This window comes from Mauremys reevesii, linkage group 6 (assembly GCF_016161935.1).
Source record: "Mauremys reevesii isolate NIE-2019 linkage group 6, ASM1616193v1, whole genome shotgun sequence".
NCBI classification, from domain to species: Eukaryota; Metazoa; Chordata; order Testudines; family Geoemydidae; genus Mauremys; species Mauremys reevesii.
Window position 1 is genome coordinate 2,056,696 of NC_052628.1, and position 15,878 is coordinate 2,072,573.

Genomic DNA, 15,878 nt, shown 5'->3' on the forward strand with positions numbered 1-15,878 from the left:
AATGGACAAATGGTTTCTGAATAGCAATGTTTACAGTACTCGTTACAGTACTTTCAATACTCAGGAGTATGTCTATAGGGTCTTTAAATGTTTTTCTTTATTAAAAACAGATAGAAATACTCTTATACCTTTGTTAAATTTGCAGACTAACACAAGGGAAAAATCAGATTCAAATTTGTCTTAACTCAAAAGTTTCTTGGGCTCATCTACATTTCACAATTATTTTGGATTAAGGCAGGGAGTGAATTTAAAGCACAATAGTTTTCCAGAATAGCTCCCTGTGAAGACACTCTTGTTCCAGAATAAGAGTGCCTACATGGAAAAATTAACCACAATAGCTCTCTTATAGACAAGCCTGTTGTGTGAGAGGATGAGGATTCAGTCAGATCCCTTTCTGGGCTAGAAACCATGGTTTTATTCTGGAATGATTAAAGTTAATTCTTTTTAGATGACTGCAGTAATCCAGGGACAAACCAGCTAAGAAATGGGGAAGTCACATTTTGACTTATCTGTAAGTCTCCATTCAAAGGAATTCAACAAACACAGAGACAAACTCAATATACACTGGAAGAAGAAATTTTTTAGTAATTTGCATATTCACAACTTACTGTACCTCTTTGTATCTATCAAATCTTACATTAAAATCTTCTCTCACTGACTCATGATGCTGTAGGATGTATGCATAACACTCACATGAGGGATAATCTCTCCTAGGTGGGAGGCTGGATTGATACTCACATATGGCGCTTCCTATCTCTGGGTTAGTGGTTCAAATTCCTACCCAGATGATTAGCAAACCAAAGTTACTACAACCAGTTTCAGTATCTGCAAGAGGCATTTGCCAGCTCAGGTCAATGGGTAATGGACATGTGGCTACTTTACCAAAAACAGAATTGTAATAATCAGCCATTGACTTTTTTGCCGATCACATTAGCGGAAAGTCAAAGCTTTGAATTCATATGGATACTGAATTTGCCTCTCACATCTGTAAGTGGTCCTTCCTCATCAGGATACAGATCCACTGTCACACGGTGATGTAGAGTAATCTCTGTGGTACTAGGTATAGGTGCTACAATCCATTTCATTATCTTCAGCAGGGGTAGTTTTGTCATATTCTCCATACTCTACTGCAGAACTAAACTCGGTTTTATTTTGTATGCAGGAAGTATATACCATAGGACATCAGTTAAACAAAAGCTTCCTTTCTTCTCAACACCAGTGCCCAACAAGCCCTGCCAGTTTTGTCCCTAAAGTTTGATACATATTCTTCTTAAAAACCAAGTTTGTCCAATCCAAAATGTTAACTTACTTCATTGACCTTAAAATAGTAAAAGCACCATCATTTGATGCATCAGAGATCAAGAATTAGGTGGAAACAGGGTCTGGATTATGACTAAGGTGAGCCAAAAATGGAACTGTGAAGAACAAGACAAGCAGCTCTTGACACATACTTGAAACAGATCCAAAAGAAAGGCAGGAATCAGAAACAAATTCTGCTAGTGGTACTCAACTGTAACCCATGCAGGACGTTATCAAAGCCTTCAAGCAGACAGATATCATTGTAACACCCATACTATTAAAAAGCAGACAGAGGAAAAGACCACATATAAAAGGAAGCCATGAAGTGTGTGCTTCTGCTAGCAGGCAACAGCTTACCATCTGTAGAACACACCATATATTCTCCATGACTGAACACAGGATAAAAAAATGTGTAAAACTCATACTGAAAACTGTTTTTATGCTTTTCAGATCAGAATATTCCAAATGCAGAAGAAAACCTCCCAATCTGTTCCTTTTAAACTTCTAAATAACAAGGTTAACAAACCCCTTACATTTTCAGAGATGTCAGGATATACACCCATTAATATCGATTAAAAATTTACGAAGTGTTTGATGTAAAGCTTCTCACGAAACAATTCTGCACTATAAGAGAAACAATCCTACTGAGCTAACAAGAGGTTCTGATAATAGTTTGAAAAACACTCTGAATTTTTAACTGGTCAAAGTAAATCAACAATTCAGTCCCAAATTATCTAGCAGCCATGTCTGTTGGTTTCAAATACATTTTATACAAATTAGAAAGCACTTTCACCTGAATATTCGGCTCCAGGTCTGTGTTAAAATCCCTTCTGAAATGTCCAGCTACTGAACTATCAATTCTACCACAGCATTTGTTTCTAAGTGGCTCTAACATCACAGGCCTCAGTACAATACACAGATTCCAGCTTTTTATGGTGTGTTTACTGGAATTTTGCTAGTAGAAACTAAAACTATGAGGTGTCCCACAAAGAGTCTCCAACCACAAATCTAAAAAATTAGCAAGCATAGAAAATGAGGAAAAAAAGTAAAGTAACATGTAACCTTACCTCCTGAAGCCGTACTCGTATTTTGTTAATGGCTCGGAGCCAGCGAGCTCTTGCAGGAGAAAATGCTGGGGGTTCATTTTCATCAAGGTAACTTAAAACAAAGATATGAGAACAATTTTAGAAATAGAAAAACCACAAAGTGAAATACGCTCATTCAAAATGTGGCATTATTGTTAAGGAACTGGAGTTCAAATGCAATTATAGCTCAAGAGGCACATGACTATCCAGCACATCAGAAAGCCACATACAACCCCAAAGATACTCCTGTAAAGGAGATGCCAATCTAGGGCAGTTAGGAATAAGAGGCACTGGACTGAAATAGCAACTTTGGGAAAGAGAAAATTCCTAGCTTTCTAACGGTATAAAACAACTATTCTGACACTTGACTTAGATCAGGGGGAGGCAACCTATGGCGCGGGTGCCGAAGGCAGCACGCGAGCTGATTTTCAGTGGCACTCGCACTACCTGGATCCTGGCCATTGGTCCGGGGGGGGCTCTGCATTTTAATTTAATTTTAAATGAAGCTTCTTAAACATTTTAAACACCTTATTTATTTTACATACAACAATAGTTTAGTTCTATATTATAGACTTATAGAAAGAGACCTTCTAAAAACGTTAAAATGTGTTACTGGCACGCAAAACCTTAAATTAGAGTGAATAAATGAAGACTCGGCACAGCACTTCTGAAAGGTTGCCGACCCCTGACTTAGATAATGAGAAACTCATTCCTGGTCTTTTCAGGGGAGAAATTCCACATGTGAGGGAAATAAATATTTTTGTAGCTTTAAAAAATAACAGCCTCAAGTTGCTTAGAGATTTGCAATGTTAAAAGCAGTCCCAGCAGAAAGGGAATAGGAGAGGGATGTTTGTGGTCACAGGTCCATGATAAATGCAGTTTATCAAATTGCTGCCGCTACCACCCCGACCAGTGGGGCGCGTGCATCTGTCCTTAAAACACTCCGGTTGATCATACTTCTATACCACAACAACCCACCATGTACTTGTCTACACATTCTCCCTTACCTCACATGTACAAAGGATAGACTAGTGCTATTTTCTGGTGACCGACACACATGACAACTGACAACAATGCAAACAAACAGGAAATAGTTATTTCTGCAGAAAGAACTGTGCTGATTTGTAAGAGGAAAGCAGGATCAAGTCTGAAGGAGGTGAATGAAGTTAGCCACAAGACTTTTAGAAAAGTTTAGCGCTCTCTTTTTCACCAGTCTTTTTGTTGGTAGTGGTGATGTCTTTTTAGGTCTCTGACAATTTTTGTCTACACAAAAATTGCACCTATTTACCTACATCAGTAAAAAGGTGCTTATCTGTACAATTCATTCTTATTCATAGATTCACAGGTTCCATCTAATCTGATCTCCTATATAACACTGGCCAAAGAACTTCCCCAAAATAATTCCTAGAGCAGAGCTTTTAGAAAAACATTCCATTTTGATTTAAAAATTCCCAGTGATCGTAGATCCACCACAATCCTTGGTGAGTTGTTCCAATGGTTAATTACTCTCACCATTAAAAATGTACATCTTATTTCCAGAATGAATTTGTCTAGATTCAACTTCCAGCATCTGCATCACGTTATACCTTTCTCTCCTAGATTGCAGAGCCCATTATCAAGTATTTGTTCCCCATATCGGTACTTATAGACTGTAATCAAGTTACCCTTTAACCTTTTCTACATTCAAGGGAATAATTACATCGGACTAAAGCACCTTTGTACCAGCATAACTATATCCCCTCTAGGGTCCTGGACCAGTTTAATTATTTTGGTAGGAAGTCAGCCACCTAAGCAAATAATGAAGTTGTCTAGACACAGGGTTTGTACCAAGTCCTAAACCTAGGAGTATTTCTGCTTCAGCTGAAGTGAGACAAACAACGAAGGGCTGTCTTCACCATTGGCCAAAAGGTTGGAACATTACGGTACAGGACCAATAGCAGAGGAATTATAGCGGAGAATCAGAGTAGAGAATTTGCTTATTCATATGATGAATACTGAGAAATAACCTACAATAATAATGCAAATCATTGTACTCTGACAGGCTAATAATGGCAGTCAGAGTACAGGGCAATTGCAATTATACAATTCCTGAAAACTAACACTGATTATGCAAATAATGTTCCAAAGTGTAGGAATTTTTATAGATGATAAACTGTACATTTCTTCCTTCTGAGTAGTCAAGACTATCAATAATAATCAATTTATAATGGCATAAATGATCAAATCAGCTGCTCTTCGGCTTTCTAGTAGGACAAGACACTTGTTCACAGCTGTGCTGGACTGCAAATTGTCGTCAGCAGTGTTAAGGTGGTTTAGCTTCCCAAATGCATGGAATATCTAACAGTCAGATGTGATGAACAACTGGTATAACACCCTGAGGTCACTGTTAAGGTTCTGTGTTAGAGTGCAAGTTTGATGAAGCTGATATATTGCTTTTTGGCATCTGTTGGAGATGAGAGTGAAAGTTTTAGGGAGCGTGATATTGGTAGTGTTGAATGAAATATGAAGGTGAGGAAAACTGACTTAACTTCTCATTTCCATTCCTTTCAGGTTTGGAAGGATGACGTGTCCTGTCATAAAGTTCACTGCCACTAAACAGGTTTGGTTTGCCAATATGGAAATAAGCACATAGCTTTTCCAGTCATGAGCAATCCAGCCACTCCAGGCCTGCCTCATATATCCCTCATCAAGAATGGAGGAAAAAAATATTGCAAGTGAGTTGCTAGGTCACTGAAGGAGGGTGCCTGCAGCTCAGCTATCCAGTAAACACAGTTTAATTTTCCCAAACATCTGTCACTGAGTATAAAGATATTTATCAGAATACAGCATGTTAATATGATCAACCAATTTGTTTGGGAAGAGTTTAAGATGGGGACATCACAGACTCGCTTCCAACTTCGGGGTTAACCAGACAATATCAATGTCAACAGTAAAATGAGCATTTCACTCATAGGCACTGACTCCGTGGATGCACCAGGGCTGGAGAACCCAGGGGAAAAAATTAGTGCCCTCCCTCCCCCCGTTCATCAGCGCCTCCTCCTCTCTCCCAGCGCTTTCCACCCGCCGTGGATCAGCTGTTTAGCAGCATGCAGGAGGGCGCTGGGAAGGAGGAGGAGGAGTGAGGTAGGGGCGTGCTCAAGGGAGGGGCAGGGGCATGGCCTTGGGGGAAGAGGTGGAGTGGGGGCGGGGCTTGAGGAAGAGCATGGGCCAAGCACCCCCGGGGAAAGTGGAATGTCGGTGTGTATGATTACACTGTAAGTTACAACATCTCCATTACTTTACACTGACATTCTGTACACTTCACTTACCTCTCTGGCCGCCCTGCAGGGATATCCTTGGGCTTCTCAAGTTGTGAGGTTAATCTGGATGCAGAATGATCTTCAGCTGTCTCCTCTCTCACACAGACCTTTTCCTTCTCTGTTGTTTCGCTGTGATGCTCAGGGTGTTCCTCCGGCTCAGTGCGCCATTCCTGGCCATCCTTCTGATAGCTGCCAGAGCTGTGACAGGAATGATTGGATTCCCCTTCCCGGTGTTCATCCTCTTGCTCAGACCCATGGATGCTTTCACGGTAATGGTCCAGCTCACTCAGCTGAGAGCTCCCCTGACTGACGTTACATGAGGAGCCATACCTGCTACTTCCAGCAGGACTGGGGGTGAGTAAGAGATAAGTCAGTCAAAAGGCAGTGGCAGGGAGGAAACATGCAACAAACAGCAAGTTTAGTGACTAACAATCTGCACGGAAACTATAAGACTATAAATGTAGTGCGAAGCTTGGCTATATTCTGGCTTGCTAGAAGTGTATTATCAATTCATGGTATCTAACCATTGTAATCCCTGAACTAATCAGAAAGTGAGCATAAACCTACTGTAGATTCTATAGCAAGAGAAACAGAAATGCAGTGCCTAGTAGTCTACTAACCAAATTTGTAACAGTAATCATACCAGCACTACACTATTCCCCTAGTCTAAAGAAATTCAGCCAGGGTTAACAATGAAGGTATTCTGATCAAGACAGAAGAGTAGAAATGTGCACATGGGAATCAGAAAGGAAGATAGCTCATCTTCCACTATTTTAGATGCTCTTTACTTCCGCCTCATTAATTGTACTGCTGCCAGAATCTGTGACCAGAAAGATGGATATTTCTTAGCAAAAAGAGTGCATCCATCTTAATCCTACTGAACTCTTTGGAAAGCCATGATTCCATATAAAAACCGCACATAAAAATGAGGACGTCTTGGAATGGAAATTTCACATGCAGAGTCAGGAAATTCCATGTTCAGATTTCCCTCAGAAACCATTTCTAAAACATTTTACTTGTGTATATATGTATAATACTTTCAGTCACCTAATATGGAGGGATAATGTTTTGACCTTGATGCGCACGAACAATGCATCAGTTACAGGCACTTTAAGAATAGATTTTGATTCATGAATGACGGTCAATTGGAATTAATGCACTATGTGTGCTTCTCCCATATGCTACATTTTTGAATTGCATTTGGTGCTGGATTGGCAGCCCTGGAGTCTGATTTCCTCTGTTCATAGTATAATTAACAATAGGGACATATGGGAGAGCAAGCTTCCCTGTCACTGCCCACCAATGGGAGTTCAGCAAATCTCCACCATGTGAGAGACTGAGACAATTATAATTTGTAACATATACAGGACAAAATAGGAGTTCGTGAACTACTGCACACCTTACTCGGTAGCATCCTACATTGCTTGAAGTATGCAGATTTTGTGGCGATTTTAATGAATCACAACCTTACGGTTTAACCTGTAATACCTTCATTGCCACCTTTGGAAATGTTAAAAAGCCTGAAAAATTGGAAAGTATTCTAAATATTTCTGTAATAATTATTACAATGGCAAATTCAGCTTCAACAATTTAAAGTCTGAATATCTATTTTATAAATAACCTCATTTTCTGGGCACCACACAGTATTATCTAGTGTTACACATGTTTTTTCAGTGAATATAATCACTAAACAAGTAAGCAAAACCATCCTGTACACACCCGACTTTTATCACGGAAAGAATTAAGTTGTGAAAGGCTAATGAAAGTAACACTCAAAACAACTCATTCACTGAGACAGAACACAAAAGGAGCACATACGCAAGCTAATTACAAAGCAAAGGAGAGCAGAGGAAGTTGAGAAAAATGATACAAGGATTTAGTGTTTAATCTAGTGACTACACAACAATATTCGCTAATGTCAACTACAAGTAATGCTACGAACAACTGATCATAAATAGAGATGAGATTGAACTACACACAGTAACACAAAGTTTGATATCTACTGCTAGGGAGCACTTGCATTATAAATGGTCAATTGCTTGATACCATTTATTATGCTGCTTTTGTAACTGGCCTTTTCTTATTTGATGGTTCCATGCTATTCAGATCTGCTGCTTGTGATCCAGGATCAAGTGCTACTGTGTCAGGACAAGAAACAAGATCCTCCTGTTCAGACTCAACCTGCTGATGTGATAACTCTCCTGGTGGTTCTTCCACAGAAGGACGACGAGACAGTTTACTGGAAACTGTGCTTTGTTGATCTTCAGATTCTTTGGCAACTCTGTCTTTTAACTTTTTGCTGGACACATCAACAGTGCTGGTTCCAGATGCTTCTTCGGAAAGTTCAGCATTCACCGTGTCAGGCTGCTCAGTAGACAAACCTGATTCAGTATTCGGATCATCTGCACTGACTGTTTCCAGCACCTTTACATCTGATTTTGATGAAAGCTGCGGCAGCACATTCGGTTCCCTTTTGACAGAGGTCTCCTTGTTGTCTTTTTGCCAAGGAAATGAAAAATCTAGCTTCTTGCCAAACACTGCCCCTTGGACATTGTCTGTCTTACTTACTTTTTCTTCATTACCTCCTTCAAACAGAGTTGAAGAAAACTTCTTAAAACTGGACATGAGGCCTGGCTCTGCTGCAGTTTTACTTGCAGAAGGTGGCTGTTGTGAGAAGAAGGACCCAAATGGCTTTCCACCCTCCGCAGAAGATGACATGAAACTGAATTTTGCCAAAGTAGGCATACTTGGCATTTCAAACACAGGTTTACTACTACCTGCATCTAGAGGAACATTACTTGGTTTATACTGTTTATTCAAATCACATTTGGGGCTAGTTCCTCCTGTAGTCATTTCATTCATTGTTAAATGCTCTGTCAGCTCTGCAGGAATGTTTGGTTCCATTTCAAGAGTCCTAGTCACATCTGGCTGATACAAATTAACAGTGGTCTCATCAGCTGGAGCTTTGAGTTCTATTTCAAGGGTCCTATTCACATCTGAATGATAGGCATTAATATCTGCCTGATCCCCTGGAATGACTAGTCCTGATTCAAGAGCAGTACTCAGATCTGACTGGGACAAATTTAAATCTGCCTCATCAATTAGAGCTCTGGGTTCCAGTTCAAGTACACTATTAAGGTCAGCCTGGGAGAAGTAAACATCTGCCTCAGTGGGAGCTGGTGGCTCTTCTGTTACATGTGTAGTGCCCACATCTAAGTGACACAAACTGAGATCTGTCTGGTCAGTTGTCATGGTCTGTTCTGTACCGACTGCGCTGTCCAAGTCTGAATGGCACAGGTCATCATTCCCCAACTCTACAGAGGGCTGTAAATTAGCATTCAACTGAAGTACTTCAGGCACTTGATCTTCACCTGGAACCAACATCTCTGAAGCATTTAGCTGAGACTTCTCTTGGCTGGTTTCAAGTCTTTGATTTTCTCCAATTTCTATTTGCACACTAGAATCTTTTGTGGAGTTCTCTTCTGAGTCTGATGTGTAAGTTTCCTTCAGAGAATTGCTGGTCTTTATTTCAGACACTTCAGCTGTGGATATTTCTTCTAGCTTTTTGGAATCTTTTATAGGAATTGACCACCCTATGGTGTCTTTTGCCCTATTGCTTTCTTGAGGTTTGGCAGTGGGTTTCAGACAAGCCTCCTCTTTTGATGTTTCCTTTGCACCTTTAAAAATGCCAAAAAGATCATTTGTGAAAGTTGGAGCTGGTCCACTTGGGAGAGAAGAGAGACCAAAAAAGGAGGGGCTTTTCTTCTGAGCACTAGGAGCAGCTGGAGTTTGAGATTGGGAGAACAAACCAGATAAAGTTCTAGGAGATTTCACTTTTGTCATGAAGCTTGAAAATATTTCCACTGAAGAATCTAGTACTGATTTGTCACTCTCAGGTTCCTTGAGTTTGTTTTGCAAATTAGGTGTTTCTGGCATCTTTGAGAAAGACTTTGACTCTTGTGCCTGCTTTAATCTAAGTCCAGAGGTAGGCTCGGGTAATTTGTGCCCAAGTAATTTATGCTTGGGTACATTCAAATTTTCTTCTGAGATGACCTCCTTTGATACACTGTTGTTAACATTTAAGTCATTTAAATTTGTGAAATTGTTTTTTTCATCTGAAACTGAACTGCCACCCCTGTTTCCAGAAGTTTGTCCTTTTGAACATGAATGCTCTTCCTTAGCTGAGGAAGGTGTAATACACTCCTCCTTTCCTGTGCTGTCTGGGAGATGTTCTTTTGGCTCCTGAAACTCTGGAGAAAAGGACTCACTGTCCTCTTGTAACTTAGAAACTTCAAGGCAAAGATCAGAAGAAACTGGCTCTGTTGTGGCATTCCTATCAATCTGTGAAGGCTTTTCTACACCATTCTCTTTGCTTACTTCAGCAACACTTTCTACTGAACACTCTTCTACAGGAACGTTTAATTCATTTGCATTGCTGGGGAAGTTGTTCCATGTCTCTTGTTTGCCAATCACTGGCTCCACAATACCAGGAGCCTCTTTTTTACTGTCCAAGCCTGATTGTCTGGTAACTCTGATACTAGAGTCAACAGAAATGCTTTGCTTCATAAATGGCTTAGAGTTTGCTTGCTGAGCATGTTTTGCAATGTTTTCCTTCTCTGGAGGAGTTTGTGGTTTTTCATCCAAAAAAGATGTCAGATTGAAGAAACTAAAGCTGGAACTACTTTGAGGCACTCTTTTCTCGACAGTCGGACTAGTCGAAAAAAAGGAGGGAAGCTTAAATAGCCCTTCTGTTTCTAGCTGCTTCGCATTAGGAAGATTAGCAGCAGATGCTGAAGATGTAGGGGTCTCTGATCCACTAAAGAATGAGAATATACTCTTGCTAAGTGGTTGTGCTGGCTGTGGTTTTGAAGCAGTGGCATTTGAAAAACTGAAAGGCAAACTAAACCCTGACTCTCTAGATGTCTGATCTGGCTTACTTGGTTTCCTTTGATCAGGTATGACACCGGTAAGATTATCTCCTTGTTGCTTTGGCAGAACCACTGATGCACTGCTGTGTTGCACTAGGGGCTCTCTCAGTTGGTCTGTGTGTACTGGCTTGTACAATGCATTTCCAGAGGTTTTGCTATCATTCTTCTCTTCTACCTTTCTGTTTGGGTGCTCCATTTGTATACTGTGACTGGGCAAGGTCTGCTTGTTCAGAGCCTCTGTTCTAATCTCTCCGACAATGGCAGAAGAAAGGGATTGCATATTACTATGCTGGCTGCCTGACTTTTCAAATTCTTCTCTGAACTCAACTGAAATGCTGCTATCGGTTTTTGGTAAAACAGTGGCATTTGCCAATTGTTGAGAAGAGACTGCATCTCCTTTGAAGATATCCCCCAGGGAACCAAACAATGATGAAATACCTGAAGTCTCCTTTCTCTCCTGAGGTGTTTCATTATTGTTTTCATTTTTTTCCAGACTTGATGATGGCTGCGGCCCTTTGTTTACCTGTGTTTTAAAGAAATCAAAAAATCCAGAAGCTGGATTTTTTTCAGATGTTGAACTTACAGAAGAATCTTCTCCTAAACTAAAAAGTTTCAGAGCACTTTTAAATAAAGTTTCCTCTGGCTCCGTGGATGACTGGTTCTGATTTGGCTGAGGTTTCTTGTGCTCCTCACTGCTTACTTGGTTTCCAAGATGACTTGAAACTGGACTTGTCTTAATGGTTTTATCTGCTCTATTTGCCTTGCTATCAGGCGCAGTTTGGGTTAGTTGAGAAGGGGATTTTGTTAATCCTTGTTTTTTCATATGGATGGTTTTAGTCTGATTAAATTTATGCTTTTCATTTCTAATAGATTCTAGTTTATGAAATTCTGTTGCACCATTTCTCCCTAATTCAGGCTCAGCGGGAGTCTTTTGCCCAGTATGGGTGTCTTCCCCTAATTTTGATGTTAATGACAGAACATCATGTTTATGTCCAGATAATTTTGACTGTGTACCTGTCGTCTTCATAGTAGAATCCTCCAAAGACTCATTAATGTCAGAACCCAAACCCTTTCCCATTAGACCACCCAAAGCAGAAAATAAAGATGTGACTTTGTTCACTGGTGTTTTTTTATCTTCTGCACTCTTTTTGACTTCTGTCCAACTTTCAGCAGATGCAGAAGATTCATCTGTTTTATGAGAGGACCGAAACAGATTGAAGCCAAAAAATCCTAATGATCCACTCTCCGAAGTTGTTATAGGAATGGTTTTGTCCATTTGCTTGATGTCAAACTCTTTATTTAACATCCAGCTAGAAGTCACTTTGGAATGTGTTCTAAGATCAAGGGTTAGTGGAGGTTCTTCTGAATAATACCCACTTTCCTTTTCAGGCCTCAAATCTACTTTGAGTTTTTGAAGTTTATAACCTGAAAAATCTAATGGCTGCTCTCTTTGGTAATAAATAGACTCGTCAAACATTTGTGAAAATGTCTCCAAATTCATGTTCATTAGCTGATCACTTCTTTGCAAAGCTACAGACAAATCAAGAGGCTTATTTATAAGGTAATTATCTAGCTGCTCCTCTTCAGCAAACCACAATAGTTCATCTTCACTGCCAAGAGGGACTTTGAAACCACAAACAGCAATCATGTTATCTTCCAACACTGCCCTTGGAATTGAATCCCTCTGAAAGTTATGGTTCCAATATTCTTGATGCGAGTACATTTCAGGTGCACATACATAGACATACTGTCCCGTAGGATCAGTGAGCAGTGAATAGACATACTGACCATCACTATACATGTAGTATCCACAATCACCATCTTCTGATGGCCACCATACACCATGCTCAAGCAGCGTCAGCCAGTGCTCGTACTCCTGACTGTACGTTGAATACACAAAACTTTCATCCATACTTATAGACTCTTGGTCAATTAAAGTCCACATAGTTCCATCACAACCAGATGAGTAGCTTAAGTCCATAGGCAACTCTTCTAATGAGCAGTTGCAGTCTGTTTCAAAAGGTGGAAGATTACTGCCATTTCCATTGAGAGAACTAGTTGCCCGCATATCATTTTCTTCTGAACAGACTTCTTGAAACACTAACTGATCAAAGGATTCATATGACAGACTTAAATCTATACTCTGTCTTTCACAATTTGCATTTATTCTCCAGTCGATAACATTTGCATTTCCATCCTTTTTACATAGATTCATTACTGTGTCATTTGATACAGGCCAGTCCAAAAACTCAGTAGGTACATCAAAGTTCTGGTTTAAGACATAATAAACTGGCAGTGCTACTTCTTGAGTGTCTGCAGGAAATTCTCCCATGTCATACTCCCATTCAAAGCTAGAATGACTTCTTGTTTCTTCAAAAGTTGGATACTGCTCTGATGTGTTATGGGCTTTACCATCCAACAAAGAAAAGTTAAGAAATTCATTGGATCCTTCATTTAAGAAAGTCTGATACATTTTAAATTCTATATCTTGGTTAGAGACTTGCCTGCCAATTATAGATTTCCCAGATAAATCTTGTACCGAACACAGCTCATTCTGAGATGCAGAGGGCCCATAGTAGGGAATATGGTGTTCCTCTGTTTTGTTTACTATTATGTTGGGTAACTGGTCACTAGTTTTGGAAGATTCAGTCACTTTCGTATCATGCAGTTTCTCTTTTGGTTTGAATATGAAACTTTTTAAAAAGCTGGAAGTTTCTTGTTTTTCCATAAGGATTCCTTGAGCATCAGAAGTTATGTCTGAGCTACTGCATTTTTTTTTTAAGTTAGACTCCTCATTTCTATCAAAAAACTTCATGAGGCCTAGTGAATTTGATTTCATCTCATCTTGCTTACAGTTAGACATATCTTCACTTGAAGCAAATTTAAATATCCCAGAAAATAACCCAGGTGAACTGTTTTTCTGTTTCTCACTTTCATTTTTAACATTCAACTCTTGCCCATTGGGAGTGTTTTCAGAAGAAAACCAAAAGCGCCCCGAAAGCAAACCTTGTTGTGTGTTTTTCTTCTTTGTATCATCCATACTTTTAATGTCTCTCACTCTACCAGAAGACATGGATTTTACGTCTGTTGTGTTTAGTCCTGCTGTCATTATATCCTGTTTTATATTTCTACTTTCTTCATGACCATTCACAGATCTACACTGTGTATGTGTAACTTTAAAGGTGGCTGAGGCACTTTCTTGATTTCTATTTTCTTGTGCACGTGTATTGTTTTCCTTATGAGTGTTTTTTATTCTTATAGGCTCCTCTTTATGATTTGGTATATTTGGAACTGAAGTAGACTTTAGTGAGCAAAATTTGGCATTTCCTGAATAACTACTTTTGTGTTCATCTTTAACCGCTGAAGTTATGTCACTAAAACTCTGACTGGTTTGATTTTTTGAGGCCACGAGGTTTTCTGCAGAAGCAAATTTAAACAAAGAAGGAAAGATACTTCCTCTCTCTTTTGTATTCTGCTGCTTATCTGAAAAACCAAAGCCACTAAAAAAAGGAATCTGTAGTTTACCAGTAAATCGGAAGGAACGTTCATCTGTGGAACTGTTTTGTCTTATATTATCTTCAGATCTGTGGCCTTTTGAGAATCCAGCTGAGGTTTCTTTTTGCACAGATTCAGCAGAAGGAAGCAATAATTGGCTTAAGGATTTTTTGAGCGGACTGAAAAAGTTATCAGGTGTTATACTGTGCTCTGGAGGTTGTGAATGAACCTCCACTTTACTGACACTTTTCCTGTTTTCCAATTCATGACCTGTAGGACAATGATTTCCTGAAATGTTTATGCACTCTTCTACAATTATGTCTGGCTGATGTGCCATGTGATGAACATCTGAAGACTTCTGTGGCCCACCCTGCTGCTTGGGTACTACTAGACCCTCAACATTGGCTTTCAAGCTAAAGGAACTGACTGAGTTTGTAAGTTTACCAAAGATTGAGGACACAGAATTGCTGCTTGTGTTATCTTCTGCCTCACTTTTAGTTCCATTTTGGTTAGTTTCAGAAATACTGGTGATTGTGTTCTCTTCAGAGGATTTCTCACTTTTGTTTGTCTCACAAGCACTTATGAGATATCCTCCTTCCTTGGTTTGCTCCTCTTTTATGTTTACTTTTTTTGGTACTTCTTTTTCAGTGAAGATTTTTAAAGGATTAAACATACCTAAAACTGAATTCATCACTGAATTTTGATTCTGAGGTGAAGGTTGCTGGCTCGTGGTGGTATTTTCTGATGACTCCTGAAGACAAGGAGCTGTAGAAGTTATATTGTCTCTCTTAGTGGCTTCTGTGTTATTGAAGTTTGCATCATGCATCCCTTTGTCACTGCTTGTCTGGGATGGTAATAATGAATGTATGGAAACTTTTATATCAGCCTTACTTTCCACTTTCACTTCTGGGGCTAAATGCTCAGATTTAGGTTTGCTAGAGAATATCTTTGAGATTCCACCCTCAGATTGGCTTAGAGTTTCTGATTTCTCTGGTGCTGAAGACACAAGCTTTTCAACAGAGGTTGTGAGGTGCTTTGTACTTGAGCCTACCTTCTCAGTGAAAGAACTAAACAATGAATTTACAGTGTTCTTTACACCTGACAAGTCTGGGAGAGATTCAGATTTGCCTTTGCTGTTCTCTTTGTTCTCCATCATAGTAGGTTTTGCCTGATCAGGGTGTACATATTTCTCCATTGAATTATCAGCATTATCCTGCATGAGAGAGAGACACTCAGAATTTTTTTTCACTTTTGGGAGAGTACCAAATTTGCTAATCTCTTCCTCCTTTTCAGCCAAGTATTCAGATACAGTTTCTACCAGACACTGCAGTTCATCCATCGCATCAACATATTCCTCACTTGGTTCCTCAACTGGAGAAAGAGTCAAGTCTTGCACTGGATAGCCATACTTGCCTCCTCTAGTCCGATGTTTTTTGTCAGAGTTAGCCTTTTGCAACTGAGATACTGAATTTGCAGAAAAATTATCTGTGAAGCGGTCAAGATGACAAACATTTGATTTGCACCATGTTTGTGAAAGTATTGCTAATTCTTCCATTTCATCATCTGAAGCAGGTGAATACTGAAGCTCCTCAGAAGCACTGCTGTCAAATTCTTCCAGGTCATCTAATGGCACAAAAGTATTAACTGGTTGTTCTGCATTTGTTATTTCTTCACTGCCAAAGTGAACTGAGCCATCACAGTCATGGTTTGCCAGCTGCTTGTTGGTCCACTTGCCACTTTTAACCATTAGGCCATTTTTGTACGGACGCAAA

At 39.6% G+C, this 15,878-nt stretch overlaps 1 protein-coding gene across 4 annotated transcripts in view; it reads right to left on the bottom strand.

Moving 5' to 3' along the window:
* Positions 1–15,878, bottom strand: part of UNC13B (unc-13 homolog B) — a 354,256-nt gene that overhangs the window by 193,120 nt on the left and 145,258 nt on the right. For all 4 annotated transcript variants that reach the window (XM_039543401.1, XM_039543398.1, XM_039543403.1 and 1 more), the window contains 2 exons: positions 5,693–6,031; positions 2,367–2,457 (listed from right to left, as the gene is read on the bottom strand). In XM_039543401.1, the coding sequence (XP_039399335.1) occupies positions 2,367–2,457; positions 5,693–6,031 (430 nt within the window). The remainder of the gene's footprint in view (positions 1–2,366; positions 2,458–5,692; positions 6,032–15,878) is intronic.